The sequence below is a fragment of the Catharus ustulatus genome, chromosome 3 (assembly GCF_009819885.2).
Source record: "Catharus ustulatus isolate bCatUst1 chromosome 3, bCatUst1.pri.v2, whole genome shotgun sequence".
Classification (NCBI taxonomy): domain Eukaryota; kingdom Metazoa; phylum Chordata; class Aves; order Passeriformes; family Turdidae; genus Catharus; species Catharus ustulatus.
Window position 1 is genome coordinate 54,868,566 of NC_046223.1, and position 20,128 is coordinate 54,888,693.

General features: G+C 43.1%; 1 protein-coding gene across 2 annotated transcripts in view; it reads left to right on the forward strand.

The window, feature by feature from the left end:
• Positions 1–690: 690 nt before the first annotated feature.
• Positions 691–20,128, forward strand: part of EZR (ezrin) — a 37,945-nt gene continuing 18,507 nt past the window's right edge. The window contains exons 1-2 of one of the 2 annotated variants that reach the window (XM_033055841.1): positions 691–849; positions 19,233–19,316. In XM_033055841.1, coding sequence (XP_032911732.1) covers positions 838–849; positions 19,233–19,316 — 96 coding nt within the window. In that variant the 5' untranslated portion in view covers positions 691–837. Of the gene's footprint in view, positions 850–19,232; positions 19,317–20,128 lie in introns of those variants that run through there. The other variant, XM_033055842.1, reaches the window with a different exon arrangement.

Sequence of the window (20,128 nt, forward strand, 5' to 3'; positions counted from 1 at the left end):
GGGCAGAGACACAAACTGGGTTATTTGTGTATGCTTATCAATTGTTATGCTACTTGCATGAACTTTTCTGGGCTTTATGAAAAGCCAGAACCAGATGAAGTATACTCTATATAGTTTCTGAGCTTAGATGGATTTTCAAAATTTCCTCTTTTGCTGACATTGCCGAAAATATGCTTTACTACACAAAACAAGCCTGTCTTTTGTTAAGCAATCATATTTTCCAACCTCACACTTCAATAAACACAGCAATTATTACAGACATCACCCCTGTGCTGGACGCTTTCCCCGCGCCATCCATGGGCATGGGAAGCGCCGACCCCGGCGCTGCCCCGGCAGGGGCTGGCACAGCGGGCACTGCAGGGCAGGGCAGGACAGGGCAGGGGGGTCTCCGCGGGGTCTGGGCCGTGCGGGGAGTGGCCCGCAGGGAGCCCCGCGCCGTGCCCGGGGGCCGGGGCGGCGCCGTCCCCGCACCTGTTGCCCGCCCGTCCCTCACGGCTCGGGGGCTGCGGGCCGCGGTGCCCCCTGCGCCCCGAGGACGTCGAAGCAAAGCCGGCGGGGGTGCCGGGCGGCTGGGCGAGGCCGCTGCCGAGCTCGGCAGGCGCCGGGGGGAGCGGCGCGCAATGGCCGGTGGCGGTGAGTCACGGCCGAGCCCCACCTGCCGTACTTAACCCGCCGCCGGGCGGCCGGCGCCGCACTCGCGGGCTGCGCTGCCGCCGTGGCCGGGAGCGGCTCCTTCCTCCTCCTCCACCTCATCCGCACGGGGCGCTCGGCAGAGGCGAGGCGGGCGCTGTATGAACGTTTGTGTCGGGAGCAGCAGAACCACCAGCAACCGTCAAAATGCCGAAGCCGGTGAGTGGGGCGCGGCGGGAAGGAGGTGCTCCGCGGAGCCGCACCGGGGCCCGCCCGCCCGGCGCTGGGGGCTGCCCGAGCCCGGCGGGGCGGTCACCCCCGGGTGTCGCGGCGCGGGCTTTTGCCGGGCTGGAAGGGCTGGTGCCGGTCGCTGCTCCCGGGGACGGGACAGGGCGTTTCGGCTGGAGCGCCCTGGGAAGTTGTTGGCGGCGCCGGGAGGGAGCGGCGGGCAGCCCGCTCGGGAGCCACATCAGCGGCGGCTGGCAACGAGGGATCGCCGGGGCGGCTGCCTGCGGGCGCAGGGCCGCGGCGGGACGGAGGCGCCTCGGGTGGGCTGGAGGATCTCCTCGCCGTCCTGCCGCCGGGAAAGGGGGCACGGAGCCCCCGATCTGTGTGCTCCAGAGATCGGGCGGTGGGGTGCTCGGTCTTGTGTAGCGCTTCCGTGCTAGACATGCCCAGAGCTCCCGAGTAACTCTCGAAAGAAGAGCTTTCATCGCGCTCCCGCTTAATGAGAAATGATACAACTGCGCTGGTTGCCATTTAGTATGCTTGTGGCCTATGCATTTATCTACAGGAAGCATGTATGCATCTGTAAACATAAGGAAAAACCTTGTTCCCTCCTTGTGTTGCCATCTGAAAAGTAAATGCTAGGGACTCTTAATCAAGTTCTCCACACTGGTCTTTACCAGTCATTATCGAAGACCTGTTTCTTTTTTTGGCTGAATTTTTTTTTTTTCAACTGAACGGTCTTTTTTAATCCCTCCTTCTTTCTCTTGACACCACCACCTCGTCACCGCCTCCCCCTCCGACCTGCTAGTGGGGTTTTTTTGTTTGTTTTGTTTTAAAGTCTGCTGCTACTGTACCGGTTAGAGACGGTAATTCCCTTGGGGAGCCAACTGCTTAATGCGGAGCTCTGAGCAGTCCTTGGAGCAGACGCACTTTTGAACTTTGAAGAGCATAATCAGAACGGATTGTTGTTACTATCTATTTTCAATAGAGGCAATAGTTCTTAAAATGCAATGCTGTGGAGGACCTATGTGAGTATTAGCTCACTTAAATGAAATGTGAAATAAGAGCAAACAAGCTTATCTTTGTCATAATAAGTAATTGATGTTTTACCACCATAACATTAAAGTTAGCTGAATTTTTTTTAAGTATTTAGGTTAACTTACATTGCAGTTTCTATAAACCTACAAAAATAAATAAAAACAAAAATATAAAAACCCTGGAAACCGACCCAACAAAAGGCAAAAACACACTAAAATTAAACTGTACACAGTCCTAAGAAGTGATAAATCTTCAGTCTCCCTGGCTATATTTCATCAGTAGGAGGTGATGTGTTGCTGCATGTAATAATGTCTAACTGAGAGGGTCCTTCTGTAACTGGGGAAGGAAATATCTAATTTACAAAGTATGGATATAAAAGGTTGTGTGTGAATAATGTCTTTCTGCCTTGTTAGCTGTTTGCTAATTGCAGAGTGCTTTCTTGAAATATCCTGGTTAGAATAATCTGAAATCCTGGTTTAGGACTAAGTCACACTGGAAGCCATGGATAGGTGTACAAAATCTCTTTAATCTCTAAAAAAAATGCAGCTGTGTTTATCCTTCTGCTTGGCAGAGCTGTGTTTGTATTCCCTCAGAGATAGTGATTTTTCTGTGTTTCTTGGCTGACTAACAGTGAATAACAAAGGTGGATGGTGTAAACCACCATCCACTGGGGAGGGACAGTAATACTGTAAAGACTTCTGAGATGTGACTTACTGGCTAGGATTTATGGACAAGACTGTCAATACTTTGTGAATATAAGCTTTTTTCTTATTTAATCTGTTGTTCAGTGGGGCTAACTGCCACCTTATTGTAAAGGGAAAAGAGGAATTTTGCAGAGGCTATTTTAGTAAAACACACTGTTCAGTCTGTCTGCTTTAGACTGAGACTGGATTTGGATCCTTCCCAACTCAGCTCATTTAATCTTAATACAGCTAAATAGGATTCGTGTCAGTTTGCATGGGGAGCGGATGTAAAGCTGTCACTCCAGAGGCAGAACTGTGCTCAGGACGAATGTGTGGCATGTGTGAGGAATGATAGCACGACCTCTTGGGATGCATAGGGAAGCAGTGTGTTTCTGCTGGGTGTTTGGCACGGATGCTAAATATTTATTATCTGTGCTTGTTTGCATGTGTCTTGTCTACATGGCATAAGTAAACATGGTGTTGCTTGGCAGACTTCATGCTGCTGTGTGTGAAGTCTCACACACTGTCCATCAGTTATTTACAAGTAAAGATTATGATGCTAGAAAGCAAAATTTTTGCAACACCTTCCCCTCTGGCCCCTCCACCCACAACCAAAAAGCTAAACCTTTATATGAAACTATTGTTTCAACAAAAGTTATAAATGCACACACAAAGCTTACAGATCATGTTTGTTGTTTATTATTTCACAGTAAACGACTAGCAAATCCATTAAAAGTCGGACATTAGTGATTTTGTATTTTAACTGAGGACCAAAGTGAAGTGCTGGAAAACCAACTTCCTGATTTTGTGGTAACATTTGGTCACAATTTGTTGTGTCTGATGCATGCTTACCATGCTCGAAATAAATTTTAAAAAAAGTCCAGAAAATAATACTGAAATAAGTATATTTGTTAATATAGACACATTTTTATATATAATTTAACATAGCCATTCTGTCATGTGTAACAGTTACAGAGTAACGAGATCTGTCCGAGGTAAGCTATAAATATATAACCTATACCCAGTTAATGCGGGTTTATGGCTGGGAGTTCATCAACAGTTCAGATGCACAATTTCTATCTAGTCTGTACAGAGGTTAATTAGGCTTTGCACATAGTGAATTATTTTGTAAAGAAATGTAAAAAAGTGTCATCTTGTCCAAATCTTGCTGTGTTATCTGGAAATTAGTGAAATGCTAAATAAACTTACTTGCTCAGCCTTGCTTTATTTCATTACTGGAGTGTGTGTGCTCTGCATTTTTCCTAAATTCATGGTACTAGTTTATTTCTGATGGTGTTTTAGGTGGATTATATCCTCTTGCAAAACAACCCAATCTGATAAATTGTGGCTAGAACAGCATGGCTGCGGGCTAATGAACAGTGCTTACCGAAGGAGAAGGAAATGTGATCTCAGGTCTATAGAGCTGTTAATTTGATCTGATCTACCAGCATTCTTGGTTACTTTATTGAAGGTGGATTGGGTTTTTTTTGGCTGGTTTGGGTTGGGTTTTTTTCTGTTTCCTCTTGGAGGGGAAAAACAAAATGTGAGGCTTCACGAGAAATTAACTTAGCTTTGCAGCATAGCATTTGATTGATGTAGTGTCACACAAGAAGTTCTAATACTTGTGTGAATGTATATAAAACTGTGTAAAGAGAGGACAGCAGTAAATGTAGTCTAGCAGCTTTTGGTCCTAAAGAGAAAATACAAGTGAATGATATCCAGAGGCACCTTTTTTGATATTTTATTAATGGCCTGCGGTCAGGAAGCTGAGCATAGTAATGTAATCTGTTCATGTCATGATGTTGAGGGGGAAGTACTACTGATGTAGAGGGCCAACATATAAAGGGGATTGAAGAACTGGGGTAATAAGCTCCTTTTGCATATAGTTAAACTTGGAGGGGTGGAGAAAGAAGGCCCCTCACTAAATGGGCCAGAAGGAGATGGATTAATCAGTGGTAGTACAACTGTCTTGTTGTGCATGTCGTCTGCAATGTGTAGGGCTTCTCTAACAGAAAGCATTAATAGAAGGTTCTAGTGAGAGCTTTCCTTTAATGTAGGTAGTTACCTGTGCCTGGGACAGACGAATTCACAACACAACCTAGACATTGGATTTGAGATGACCAGAGACAAAATTCTACCTTAAGATAAGAGGGTGCTTGGCTATTTCAGCCTGGTAGAATTAAAGGAATTATCCCTTCCTTCACCTGTGTAAAATGTAAGGCATTTAAATGCCAAAGAGGAGAAAGAATTGCAAAGCAGAATTTGTGGTTTAAGAGACTTTAAAGTTTTAGAACAGGTATGGTGGGGGGTGGAGAGGGAAAGGAGGAGGTTATGAGTGGGTAGGATTTTTTTTTCTCTTCCTTGTTATTCTTATTAGAAGACTATTCCAAGACCTAACATCCTTAAGTTAAAATTTGACAGTACACAATTTAACGCTGCTGCTTGTGGGAGTGGGGAACTGGAACTGATGTCTCAAAAGGGTTTTCCAGCCCTGTGTTGTTAATAATGGGCTGGTGTGTGCTTGGCATTAAGTGGTTAGACAAGTCCTCCATACCTGTTTGATGTTGAATATACGTGCATGCTGTCTTCAAGTTGTTTTTTCAGAATACAAGTCTTCTGCCAAGCCTTTATCTCTCTGGGAATGAACTATGGCATTAAAATTTAACAAGTTTTCAGTAAGCGAGCCAAAAAAAATATGCAAGTGTAGTGACAGGAATTTATTTCTAAATATAAACAATTAATGTTAGTAATTATTCCAAGATCTTCTCAATTTATTCTTGACTATATGTCTACTAATTACACGTAATGGTTTTATCTCATAGCTCTTTACAGCAGATTCCTGTAACTGGACTGAAATAAAAACACTTTTTCCTTTAATATCTTTGAGGTGTTCACTATCAATTAAAATACTCTTAGCGTATGGCTATAGATTTAGTCAAGAATAAAATATTACCCTTGTAAGCACCAGTTGCATTCCATCAGGTGATACAGTTTATGGTGTACTTGATACCAGGAGATGTATACTGACTCGGGCAAAATGGAAACCCCAGGAAGCTTCCATGTGCCAAATGTAAGAACTCCCTTACATTTGCCAAATGTGTCACTCACTGCTGCAAAAGAAAAGTGAAGGATTCTATGAGTGGTAAGTTTAAGGAGATGAATAAAGTTACAAGTAAATGAGTTCACAGTTTTGCCAAAACCCTTGTTTACTGCATGAGCTGAGTAAGCATTTCCAAGGGCAGTTCGTTGTGCGATGTTAGCTGCTACAGAGAAACCAAGGGTGTTAACTGTTATGTTAGTCACTAATTAAAGAATTTCTTAGCCTTCTTAAAGGTCAAAAGGAGGGAGATAAGCCTTCCTGTTCTGTTCTCTTCCTCCACCCACATGAACATCTTCCTTTGCCCATGAAAAAAAAGCTGTGATATGTCAGGACTTTTTGAGAATAAGACTTCTTGATGACCACTGAAGATTCCCAAATCAGTGTTGTTCTTGTTTGGCACACTGTGCCCAAAGAGCTTTACGTGCGCTGTAAATCCCGTAATCACTCGATTGACCTTGATGGAAGGCAGTGCTGCCCAAGATCACTGAACCACGCTGCACGCTGTTAAGTAATGTACTTTAGCTGTGTTTTGTGCTTGCTTGCAAGCCTGGTTTTTGCAACAGCTACCATTTACCCTGTGAGCTGAGAAGTATGAAGCACAGCAGTGTATTCGCCTAGGAGAAGGGGAAATTGTTGCTATATGCGTCTGGAGACAAGGCATAGCTCAGTGTAACAACTAACCATGCTGCCTCTGTACTGCTCATCTGTTCAGATCCAGATTTTTTTCTCTTTCTAGCTCCTACTTCATAGTGAGGAAATTCACTTGCCTTCTCTGCATCTGCTCTCATCTTTGAGAGAGCATGAGTAGCAGCCATCTGCTCAGCTGAGGCTGATGGACACCTCATAGTAACAGCTGTCCATTAAAGAAAAATCCCAACTTTTAAGAATTAATATGCAGGACTGCCTGCTAACTGAGTAAGAGAATCTGTTGCTGATGACTATGGACTTATATTTGGCTACCTGCTGTGTAGGCTCAGTGTAAGAGATACTGACTGCCCTACACAAGGCTTGTAGCCTTTTGCTTCCTTTGAGAGGGGAGTGTGTGATTGCCCTGTTTGGTTTGCGTGCATTAGTTCTCCCTCTCACTTCCATGAGCAAGTGCTGTAGCTATTGTGTAAAACTCTGAGGTCTTACTATCACCATCTCTTCCTCTCTTGTTTTTGCATGAAGAAGTCCACGCTTGCTGTAGTTGTTCTAACCTCAGTGTGAAATGAGTGTGAGAGAGAGTTCTCTGGGGATGAGTGGACAGATGTCCTGTCACTGAATCCTGAGCAGACTTACGAAGTGACTGTAGGGTGGCTGAGTTCTGCCAAGAGACCACTGCTGTGTAGATGCAGAGAGCAGGTCTGTGAACTGTCTGCTACCTGAAGAAGCAGACATGAAAAAAGTCTCACCTCTGAACTGGGCACCTGAATTTAGCCTGTATAGCCCATAGATGACTTCAAACCTGTACCATAGGTTCTGGGCTTCAGAATCATTTGTGTGAGCTAAAGTTGTTCTTCAACACCTAGCTGAATACACTTGGCTGGCTTAACTTTTTGGCTGTAGAGATAACTTACACAGAGTTCCTGCTGCACAAACTGTGGTGTGTGGTGAGATGATTTGCATAATTGATACTCAGTGATCTCAGTGTGGGGGCGAATAGTTTTTTTTCTCCATAACAACTGTCACAGCTGTGCAGACAAACTCTTGAAAGGTATTTTTTCTTCCCTTGCTGTGCTCAGGGTACACTTTGGGAACCACTGGAGCAGTTTTGTTTGCCATCACACATCTACAGTGAGGGGAGTGGGAAGAGTTTAATCTCAGAAGCCCTTAAGCTGTTTTAGGGGTTACAAAGGGGTACTCTGCCAATCCTTGCAATCACTTTTCCTTTAGGATCTGTAACTGCTCAAGAACAATATCTTTTTGCTTAGGTGACATTCCAGGACTTGCCATGACCTACCTTTATCTGGGAGCAAATAGTACCTGCTGCATACTGTTTGAAGTACCTGCTTGAGAAGTGGAAGCATTGTAGTGTATTGCACTTAGATCAGATTATCGAGCTGTCAGAGGTGATTACATCACATAACCCCACTAAGAAATTTCACAAATGCCATGAAGTGTGTTCCACTGAGGTCTGTGAGTAAAATGGAAGAGGTTGATAATGGAACAGGTAAAACAGAAGGGTGGAATATCAAACAAAAATCTTTCTGACAAAAGGATTTGTATCTAGAATGCAGAATGAACAAACATCATTACTGGGCCTTGTGTGACTTGTTGCATTGCTATTTCTCCCCAAGTAAATGGAGTTTATTTTCCTTCTGCACTTTCATGTCTATATGAACATGGCTGGCCTTGTAGGTCAGGCAGTAACCCTTATAGCCTAATAGTACACTTCTGATGTTGACCAAAAGCTGATGCCTGAGGAAGAGTATTTCAAAGATATGCACCATTGCTTTCCTCTGAGGTATTGGAGGTTGAAAGGTCCTATATAATGAGTTACTAAATGGATTTCTGTAAACTTGTGCAGTCTTGCTTTGAAACCCTGTGAACTCCAGCATCCATAGTGTACTTTAACAAAGGCTGTCCTAGATAACCTTCACACTGTTTGCAAAGTTACCTACAAACCTCCTTGCTACAGTACTCTATGGTATTTTTTTTCCTTGTTCAGTGTTGATGTCCTGTAGTTATTTTGTTGATAGAACCATGAATATGTGTTCCTTGTCTAGTCTGTTCATGCAGTTCAGGAGTTTATATGCTCTTATGTCCTAGCCTCAGTTAATTTTCTTCCAAACTCATAAATCCTAGCTAGCTTAGTTAATCCTTGCATGGTAATTATTTGAGCATCCTTGACCTTCTTTCAGTTCACATACTGCTTTGCATCGTGTAACATCACCATCTGGGAAGAGTACAGTTACTGAGAACATTTTTCCAGTAGTTATTTCTTGGATTCAGCCCACCCTGTTCCAGTGTAATGTGCTGCTCTTCCACCCCAGAAGAAAAACCACCACAGGGTCTATTGAAAGTGTTGAGAGCTGGGTGCTGTCAGGCTGTGTTGCTGCTTTCAGACTTCTGACTGTAATGGCTCTGGGTTTTTCATGCACATTTGCCCTGTAGGACGTAGATCTCTGCATAAGCATTGGAATAAAAGGCACCAGTATTGGTGCTTGGATTCAGGGGAAGCTCTGAGGCTATTATAGATTTTATTTAGATTATTCGCACCTTCAGATCCTGTCCTGGTTGTTAAGTTGGTACTGTGGAGTTCGCCTCTTGCAAAATTGTTGTGTGTTTGTTGCTGCCAAGTGAAAAAGCCAAGCAGAAGCATAAAATGATGTTTATGTTCCAGATCAAGGCTATAAGATACTCATTTTCTTCTTGTCCCTCAAGGGGATTGCAGAAGGATGATATTGCTTTATGTAGTATAAATATTGGAGATGTTAAATTATTTAGAAGATTCTGAAATGATGATGAAACTTTAGATCTCAGACCTCTGTATTATCTGCACTTGGCCCCATGCTTACGTTTCTGGTGGAAGACAGCAGATCTGATCTGTTCCAGATTCTGAGCAACTTCTTGAGCTAAAGCTTATTTGAGGATTGTTTGTGGGGCTTGCTGTAAACTTCATGTGTAAAGTCTTAGTCTCGCAACTTCATTATGCTTAATTAGATGCAACAGCTGTCATGATAAAACAGTCTGTGTATGCAGAAGTTTGATCCAGTGGCCTCTAGCTTTCCTCTGTATTTATTCTTTATGTACAAAGGAGCTATTGTTGCTGCACTCTGTGTTCCTAAATCCATCCTAGCATCCATTGAGGGCAAGTGACACATCCAGGCAGTGGTGCTACGTTGAGCCTGTTGTCACTGGCTGTGTGTTCCTCCTTTAAAGAACAGACAGCTGCTTGTACACAGATATTCTGAAAATGCTAATGGAGTATTATACAGCATCAGAGAGTCTTTAAAGTGAACATTAATGTATTTCAATGAAACACTGTATACCCTCCTGCTTCTTCGTAATATCGTGTTCAAAGTAAATTATTCTTACATCCTCACATAGAGTGAGGGCAAGTGTTTTGCATGAAGAACACCTGGGCTCCCTAAGTGTGCAGGGCTTTGTTCAAGGGCAGTATCCTGGGGCCTTTCAGACTTACTCTGCATTGCTTTATGGCTTGCCAGAACATAGAGCTGTGCCTAGGTAATTTCACATAAAAAAAAAAAAAAAGTTAAAGTTTTAGGTAGGGCTCTGTCTCTCAGTTCTTCAATTTGTTCCTAGCTCAAGACAGAATAAAGCAGTTTGCTTGTTAGGAAAGTGATGGGGGAATCTTCAGTGACTGGTGAAAGAATTAATTTTTTTTCTTTTTTTTTTTTTTTTTTTCTTTTCTTTCCTTCCTTCTCCTTCCTTCTCCTTCCTTCTCCTTCCTTCTCCTTCCTTCTCCTTCCTTCTCCTTCCTTCTCCTTCCTTCTCCTTCCTTCTCCTTCCTTCTCCTTCCTTCTCCTTCCTTCTCCTTCCTTCTCCTTCCTTCTCCTGAGAGAGTGCTTGCTTGGTTTTACTGTTTGACTGAGCAGTTATTGTTAACTATAGAAAGCTGACCAGAGGTGGAGAATGCTGTAAGTCTGGGGCCTAGGCATTTGAGAGCCAGGGCTCTCAGAGATGTACTGTCACTTGCCCTTGCCACACCTGCATGAAATCTTCATGATCTTTTGGCATGCAAAGTGTTATTGCTTGACCTAAGATAAAGGACTGAATTGCAGCCATGACTGCTTCTTGATTTTTCATACAGATGCCTACTCTGCAGTTATTACATGCTGACAGAAGAGATAGCAGGCCTTCATTAAGGGAGCTGAGATAGGCATGTAATTTAGTTTGGCATCTTCTGCACATCTAAACATAAAAAAGTTTGAATTTGCATTCTAGGATTATGTGCATGTTTCATTATAAGGACGTTTTCATTCTGTATTACAAAGGAGAGTTAAGTGGCATGGCTGCAATACTGAACTCAATGGATTTTCTTTCTTGTGACCTGTTTGTGTGTGTAGGCAGGGAGGGGGAAATACATTCTGAAAATTCCACCCTCTTTGTTAAAACTGGAATTTCTGGATGATTCCTCACATCTGGGTATTGAGGGTTTTCCTACTCACATGAACCTCCCTCCACTTCACCCAGAAGTCTAGCTTTCAGATTTCACTCCAAAATTTTTCTTGGCTTCCCCTCAAAGTACTTTCTCTTCCGAAAAGCTGCCACGAAAGAAGTCATAAGTGTTCTTCACCATAAATGAGAGCAGCAAATACCTGGGCTCCTATTGCCTTGACTAAATTTAAGAAATTTCAGTGAAGTATAACTGATATATCTATTGCTCATTAAATACTGAGGACTAGTACCCCCAAAAATATGGTTCTGCCAGCTATTGCATTAAAGCTGACTAGTAGTTAAGGCTAACAATTGTACTGGACAATTTAAAAGTAACTGCTAGATTATAGATTACAGTAATTTCACGAATACAAGCCGCAGCAATTTGACAAAAATTTTGGTGGCAACCCGGAAGTGCGGCTAATAGTCGGGTGCGGCTAATATATTAATCATTTTCTGACATTTACAACCCCAGACGTGCCAGCCAGAGTGCCGAGCCAAGCACCTGCCAGTAAAAGCCGGCATTTCGCAATTGTTACAGTGTTACCGTGTTGCCCTGGCTCCCTGCAGGCAGTACAGGGGGCGGGGAGAGAGGCGGGAGAGCTCTCTTTCGTCCTCTGCTGCAGCCCAGGGGAGGGGGGGGGGGGGGGGGCGCCGCCATTGCCGCGGCCCGGGGAGGACGCAGGGGGGCCGCACCACCATTGCCGCGGCCCGGGGAGCCGACGGGGGGGGGCGCCGCCATTGCTGCGGCTCGGGGAGGACGTGGGGAGGACGCGGGGGGGCCGCGCCGCCATTGCCGCGGCCCGGGGAGGATGCGGGGGGGCCGCACCGCCATTGCCGCGGATCGGGGAGGAGGCGGGTTGCTTTGTCCGTGCCCGCCGCCGGCGCCACGGGCGCGGGGAAGCTCCGTCCCCGCCCGCTGCCGCTGCCGTAGGAGCGGGGGAAGCTCCGTCCCTGGCTGCCACCGCGGGGCAGCGCCGACCCGGGGTGACCGAGCCCAGGGGCAGCGGCGGCCGGCCCTGAGCGGCAGCACCGGGCTGGGCCAGCTGGCCCCGTCAGCGGCCCCTAGCGGGCTGAGCCTGCACAACCTTAGCTCAGCCAGTAAACCCCGCCCTCCCGCGGTTCTGTTACTAATTGCACGCGCGTCCTCGCTGCGAACGACAGAGCGGCTTATATTCGTGTGCGGCTTATCTATGGACAAAAACCGAAATATTTGCCAACACCCAGAGATGCGGCTTATAGTCAGTGCGGCTTGTATTCGTGAATTTACTGTACTATATACAACTTAATTTAACCTCAGTGTTATTTCTCCCTCTCCTGGGAAGGTAAGCAAGGTTTTAAGGAACAAAGACCAGCCTACTCATCTCTAATTTTACCTGTTGCAAATGCAGCAATACCTAACTGCTTCATAGACTCTGAGGAATTCCATTGGAACGTGACTTAATGTTCCCATTTATTTGCAATGAGGAAGCAATGTTTAACACAATGAGATCTGAAATGGAACACGTCCTTCAGTTCACAGACGGTTTTTTGATTTAGCATGGTATGCTGAGAAACTGGGTCGGTCAAATGGGTGCACCCAGCTTGCCTTGTCAGCCAAGGGGATGACGGTGAAGCTGTCCTCTGTTCTCATTTTGTGAGCTGCTGAGGCTCTTTTCTTCCTTGACAGCAAACTGCAAACTTCCTAGTGTGCAAGGGAAGGCTCGTGGCTGCTGTGCTGTGCTGCCACTGCCCCCTCTGAAATGCTCTGTGTTCGGCAGGCAGTGCATGAAAGGTTCTGCCATGGGAGCAGGGAGGAGCATTTTAAAGGCTTCCTTCATTGCTGGGCTGTGCGGTTCTTTCCCATCCTTACAGCAATCAGATCCTCCTTCCCCCAGAAGAGAAATGGTGGGTCTGTCATTTGCCTTCTCATTTCAGGTTCTTGGACATCCTTTAAATCATAAAAATGTAGCTCTGGGAAGGACTTGGACCTATGTTTTCTGAAGGCTGCTTGGAAGTGGTTATGTAATATCATAATATCTTACCATTCCAGCAATTATTGTTTCTTGTCATGTTACTCAGCCTGCAAAAAGAGGGTTTTTTGCTGGTTTTCTCCTTGTGGGTTTAGAAGTTTATATAGTCTTCTATATAAAATGTGTCATGTTTCAGACAACTCCCATTTGGAAAGGGATCAGTGACATGTTTAAAAATAAAATCTAATTTGAAACAAACAGAAAACCCCTACAAACAAATAAAAAGCCCCAAACACACACAGATTTAAAAAAACCCCACGTGGCAACCAACCCAGAAACACTTGACCTGTAGATCAGTGTAGACTTTCCTTGCCCCCTTCCAAAAGAAGCATTCAAATTTGGGTGTCAGCATTCCATCTAGCAAGTCATCAGGCAGGCAGAACAGAATAGTCACCTTCTGTATGCTTCCGGTGACAAATGCACTCAAGAATGTAATTTTCCCTTCTATGTAATAGCATCACACCAGGAAATGTGGTGTTTTTCTGGGGATTATAATAAACCACATCCTTGTCTACAGTCCTGCTGTAGCTCATTGTTTGCAAGCCTGTAATTTGTTCATCTCCGCCTCTTGTCCATTCTCACCTCTCCAAGTGTAACACTTGTAGCCATTTTTCAGACCTACCAACATCTTTGAAATCTGACCCCGTCCTCCCAAAAGACTTATTTGCTCTTGATTAGGTGCAGTTCAGTATCTTGCCAGTGCACTATATCTTCCAGGAGTTGTGAGAAAACTTTGTTTTCTTATTCCCTCAATCCCCCTTTTCAAGACCTTGGCTTGACAGGAAAAGGTCAGAATATGGATCTCTGCAGTAGTTTCAGCAAGATGAAGGTGCTGAGCCCAGCTGGGAGGAAAACTGTGTTTTGGCAGTCCTGCAGCAGCGAATGGAATTGATTATTGGTTGATTTGTCTCCTGCTCTGAAAGAAGCTATGCAGAATGTAGGTGCACAACTTGTCATTTGGTTGTAGTTTCACAAGGCTCAGATTTGTTGTATGCCTAGTTAATTTGTATGGCACCACATCGAGTATGTTGTTAGATGTTATTTGATCTATCAGGCAAGAAACAGAATTGTCTCCAAATGTTCTTGGTATGGTGGTGTTCATAAATTCTTAAGAAGTATATCATAAATGGAACTAATATTTCTGCAGTTGCTTCTGTGTTATTTGTGCTACTTACCTTCTCAGAGTTGTGTTCTGTGCACAGTCCGTTACCTGTTGACCTAAGTAACTTGTGGAGGACAGAGGAATGCAGATACCGAAGTGTTAGCAGATTAGCTCTGAGCTGTGAAGTCGCTAGGATTTTTTTCCCTTGTCAAAATTTAAAATCTTCCCGTAACTGTTTCCAGGAGCTGGGACAACAGTTACTCCATTAGTTAGGACAATATCTTTCTTTGTTGTTGGACCTGGAACCAGTGAACACTACTGAATGGAATGTCGAAGAATAGAGAGCAGTTTCAGTGCCCTTCTGATGCTGCTAGATGAAGTTGTTTTGCCTATTACCAGATACTTAATCACTACACGTGTCTATGAACAGCTCTGGTTGCTAAGGTCAAAATGAGATTACTTTGTCCTTGCAGATGCATTACAGCCCAGACCAAGAAGCTTCGCTATTATTTATTCCACTAGTAATTGCTGCTTGCTACTACTTTCTTAATACTATTATTACCACTACTTCCTCCTTGTTAAGACTTCTGTATTCCTTCAGCACAAACAAGTCCATACCCATACCATATGTGTGTGCAAAAAGGCTTAACAGCTCTGCACACTGTTTTTCATAGAATGTGCTGTGCAGTACAACACTTCAAAATGTGGCTGATTTGCTTAAATGTACCAGTGACTCCTGGGATTTCCAGACACCCAGTGACTGAAGAAACAAGGCATGTCTATTTAGGTTTCTCCACTGCTAATTGCCACCACTTGGAAAGATACTGCACTTGGAAACCTGTTGTTTAGGAGACTCTGGTCTTTCTTCCTCCTTGGAAAGAGGAAGAAAACATTCCTGAGCATTGTCTAAGGCATTTAGACCTGTCTAATGATAAGTGTCACAGTTAAGTACCGGTTTGTCCTGTGTAAAGGGTAAAAGTTGGTATTTAGTGCCCTTTATCTTTTGTAGTCACTGAAATTAAATTGTATGGTCTTATTTAAATGACTTGCACAACTTCATGGTTTCACTGAACTATTTTATTATGCAAGTGAACTATTAGATTACATGCATCAGAGTGCAAAATATCCACAATAGTATAGTATGTCTGAGAGCTGTGGGTTTGTTCTTTGCCTGTTCTCCTTGCCCTTTTCCCTTTAGTGTGGGATGTTTTTCAGAGGAGCTGCAGTATCAGCAGAGTGACGGTTAACTTCAAAGATACCGTGTTGTCTGCAATCAGAGACTGGTTCTGCACCAAGGTGCTCAAGAATCCGATGTTAGAAAAAAACACAGCTGTGCATTCATAGTGCCCAGCACACCTGAAAACTGAGTGTTTGTGAGAGCATGGGGTTGAAGAGGCAATGTCTTCTTGGGTTCCTGTCTAGATCTTGATTCTTCCACAAAGATGGTGCCACTCAGCTGGTTGGCAGCGTGTTGCCATCTTAAGAGAGTGTTTTCTAAATGTTCTTCAAATGGCACTTTAATTTTTCAAGTTACTGTAGGGATGTGCATGGGCTCTGAAAGGCTGCACCTGCCTTACAGATTTATCTACTGACTTAGCATTAGAAAAGGTGCTGTTTTAGTGAGAACAAAAGAACAAATGCATGACTTAAGGGCATTGCTAAAGCACAGAAAATTCCATTCTAACTACCATTGCTTTCCATATTGTTACAACCATTTAAACTCTACTCTGAAGTTCTTTCTAGCTCTGGCCTTCATCTTCTATTCTCTTGTTCAAGTTGGTAAGGTAGCTAACATGTTACGGTCCAGTATGAAGTGATGTAACTGTTGTTCAGTCTTTTAGTGTGCTAAGTTTGTCAGCTTCATGGATAGTTTCCTTTTTTAGCAATTTTGTGCATCTTAAGACAAGGAAAAATGAAAGACTTTTGTTCTGTAATGTTTTTGTATGCACAAGCAAACTTTAAAGGCCCTATTTGTCATTTCTAAGAGTGTTAGCCTCAGACATAAAAGTAGAATTATTGGATAGTTAAGGTCGGAAGGGACCTTAAATATAATCTGTTTCCAACCCCCAAAATAATAAAGTGTTACGACATTGGCCTATCAAGAAAGAAGTCACATCTTACTGTCCAGGATTTTTAGTGTGTTTTGTGCATAAATGCACGTATTTTTTAATATAACCCTTATTTCATGTATAACAACCATGTGCTGTTCTCTTCCCTCCACACCCTTGTGCTCTTAAAAATGAAAAACTGTTTTCATTTTGGTTATGGTTTCAACATTGTCCTGGATTACTGCCAGGATTTGGTAGGATCATAGAAAGGACATGCCTTGCCTAGACAGGGTGAGCAGGACTTGTGAGAGTTGTTCTAACTGTCTCTTCCTCTTTTTGTTGCTCATGGAAATTAGTTTGAGTTGTTTGCTGTTTTCCTCCCCAGCAGTACCTGAATTGGTTAGCACCTTGGGTGTTGATTTAATCATCTTGGCGCCATGGGAAGGTCTATCTGGTCTGAGCTGAGTACCAAACTGATGGACTCTCAGTGTAACTCTCAGGCGTCAAGGTTTCTTCAGGCTGGCTAAACTAGGGTTGCATGTGGGTTAAACTCTGTTTGCTGCTTTATCACGAGTTTCTTTGTGGCTAAAAGCTTGTATGGAGTGGTTGTAGGAGGTCCATTTGCAAACACTGTTAAAACCATTATGTCCTTGAAGTCAAGGCTAAGGTTTGGAGATGAGACGCAGGAGGGCTGAACAGGGCAGGAAGGAGACTCAAAGGATATTCCCAGGCAGTCATCAACACATTGAAGGGACAGAAGGCCCTGTCTCTTCTTGCTCTGCCTGTCATGTGGCTGAGTTTGTCTGAGGGCACACCAGGGAAATTCCTCTTTGTCCTAATAGTTATGCAGTCCTTAAAGAACACAGAAATTAACCTTTACTGCCGGCCCCAAGAGCTTCCTTGAGAGCTTTTTGGATAACCAAATAGTCATGTACCTGCATGCTTCTGGCTTTAAATGCTTTAAATGATTGAAGTGGAAAAGCAGATTACTACAATTTTTGCTCTTAATACTAAAACAATTCTTAAAAAATGTAGCAACCAAATGGCTTTAGCACTAAATAGCTCACTATATAGCTGATCCTACAGTCTTTGAGGGCTATAGTAAAACACGACTAGGGAGTTTAACTTTTTCTACTAGCAGATAACCACTAAGCAGAGATAGAAGAAAATACATACTGGTACAAGCTGGAATTCTGTACTCAGCAGCATTCTGCAGATTTTCTGGTCAGGAGGAAGAAGCACTTTCTTTTAAGTTCTTTAGCTTGTAAAGTGATACTTATTTTACACTTCTGTGGTGTTTCAGCCAGGAGTACAAATAACTTGCACAGCACAAAATTGAAGACCATGAGCATATGTTTTCTTGAAGTGGGTAGAAAGGGATTAGAATATGATTAGGGATTTATTGTTGAGAGGGATTAAGCAACAGGTGTTTTTTAAGGTCACATCTTTGAATTGCAGACTTGCTGTTCCAGAGAACTTGATATCTGAACTTCCCTCCCTTCCTACACTGGAAACATTTCTCAGGAAACCTTTGATTCTTAAGGCACAGAAAGAAAACCTTAAGCATAATTCTGTACTCTGTTATGATCCCAAATGCTACAGTTAGGTTTTCCAAGAACTTTTACCTTCTTGCTTATTTTTCCATTTTGCATTTAGGGAATTTTTTAAAAAAATCCTAATTTAAAGGACAGTGCTTTAAAAACACAACTTGAAAGTGGCATCACTAAGTCATTTTCTCTGGTTCAGTTCTGGGGTCCTGTGACTTGGAAACTGCCCTCAGTCATCTTTGGGAGGGTCCTCTGTCATGTGGGAGCAGAAGAAAAGGAACAACTCTATAAAGATACTTGATGCCTTCATAGAATCATTTAGTTTAGAAAATATCTCCAAGATCATGTTCAGCCATTAACCTAACATTACCAGGCCCACCATTAAACTGAAAAAGGTTGGTTAAACATTCAGTGTCTCGCTGAAAAAGGAGTGCAAAGCTTTGTAATATTTTTTACTAAAACTAGCTGAAGCAACTTGTTTTATTCACTGTTCTGTGTTAATTGTAACATTGTTACACCTGACATTTATCCTAGAGTTTAAACATGCATAATTAAATTGCTGGAAACTGCTTAAGGCCAAAGCTTTGTAGCGAGTGATTCTATTCCTCTCCTGCCTCTTTTACCTCTCATTTCTTCAGACGTGTGCCAGGCTCTCCTGGTCTCTTAGCCTTGGCTTTCTGTGGTGTGGCATTTACAACTTTTTGGGAAATTGTCATGAAATGTCATCTGCCTGTGCCTTACATGTTGTCTGGCCTTGTGTTTGCGCATCCACTTTTTTGTCTCTTTTTTTTTTTTTAAATACTGAGCTAAGAAGCTAGTTGTTAGCATAACCATACTACCCAATCATATATGTTTGGGGTTTTTAGGTTTGTTTTGGGACTGATGGGCTTTTTGAGAAGTAGTATAATATTGCAAGCTATAGTCAGAACAGTTGGAGATAATCCTTTCCTGATTTGCCATTTTACTGGTCCTTATGACATTCCCTGCAAGATTAGTTGCTGCTTTTGCATCCTGATTAACTGTTAATGGACTTTTTCTAGTCATTAAACACCCTTACCTTCTGCATTCAGTAGTAACCTCTGTCTTGCAGTCTAGTGCCATTGCAGTAAATCTGGTTGTATTCTTTCTTCACTGACAGCAAGAGCTTATTGAACTCCTGCCCTGTGGTACCATTCAGTGCTTGTTACTGCTGTTTTTATGTGCTGAGTAGAGGATTTTTATGGGAAAAGAATGAACGTTTATCAGGTTAATGCTGATTGCTTTATAAGAATAATCTGCAGCCTTTTGCCTTTAAAACCTCAGATTAATTCCAGCTCTAATATAAATGGAAGTTAAATTATAAGTCTTAAATTTAATTTAGTCATTAGGGCCTGTCGTAATCCAAGGGATGGCCTGCAGGCAGCTATACTGTGTACTCACAGTAACTCTTAGTCCAAGAGGGTTTGGGCCTGGAAAAGGTCAGGTCCAAATACCCTCCTGTTGAACCAGAAGATCTGTCCAATCCTGTGTTGAGTAGGAAAACCTGTGGAGCAATTTGATTAAAACAGCAGAATGAGTGCCCCAATTAAGTTTGCTGGTGTCATAACAGGGTTCTAATTGAGGCTTAAGTGTGTTTATTATAGAGGTTATTTATAGAGAGAGTGCATCAAAGCATGGAGACTCTTGTACACAAAGTACTGTGTTAACACCTAGAAATAACTTTCAATGCCTCTTAAACAATGCTTTTTTTTTTTTTCCTTAGATCAATGTTCGAGTTGTTACTATGGATGCAGAGCTGGAGTTTGCCATTCAGCCAAATACTACAGGCAAACAGCTGTTTGACCAGGTCAGTGAAGGGTTGGTGTGGGCTCTTGTTTAATTTTGGAGTATGTTTTGGACTATAGTGTGAAATAAGACTGGATTCCAAACCTATCTTCTCTCTACCTCCTAATCAAATGGCCTCAGTCTGAATTAAGATCTGTAAATTCCATCACAGTAAAAGAAAAAAGAAAAAACCCTTGCAGGTATGTTATGTTCCAGTGAAACCTGTCTTCCTAGCATGTTGGATGATGAACTGTCATAAGGGATCTAAAATACTTAGCATAGGTAGCATGTGAAAATATACCACTTGCTTTGAAATACTATTTAACTCTTATAATTCTTAACTTCTAAGGCTGCAATATTGCTCTTGTGCATAGAACTCCTCAGAGTCAGATCTTCAGGTGGCTGATGAGGATGCTGGCATGGCTGCATTCATTCAAATGCTGGGTTCAAGGAACCACTTGCCATGGGTGTTTCTGTTTGTCAAAATACTGGAAAACCAGAAGAGTTTGTGATCTCTGTGCAACATTACAGGCGACATGCCTCATAAGAAACCCTGTGCAGCAGGACGGAGCGGAGATTAGTGCAACCTGCCTTCAGGGATTCCCAGGGAAGTGGAGGGCTTGAATGGCCAAGACTCTCCTCCCTTACTGTTATTCTTCCTGTTACTGCTATAAAAATATACAGGTCTGTTTGAAGATGGACTTGCAAAGATAAAGACAACAAAACAAACTGTGTACTATTTGTGAAACTGTTATTTACTGCTCTGGAAATCAAATAATTTTTTTATTTTTTTTAATAGTGCTTCTAGCCATTTTTGCTGTAGACCTGAAACAT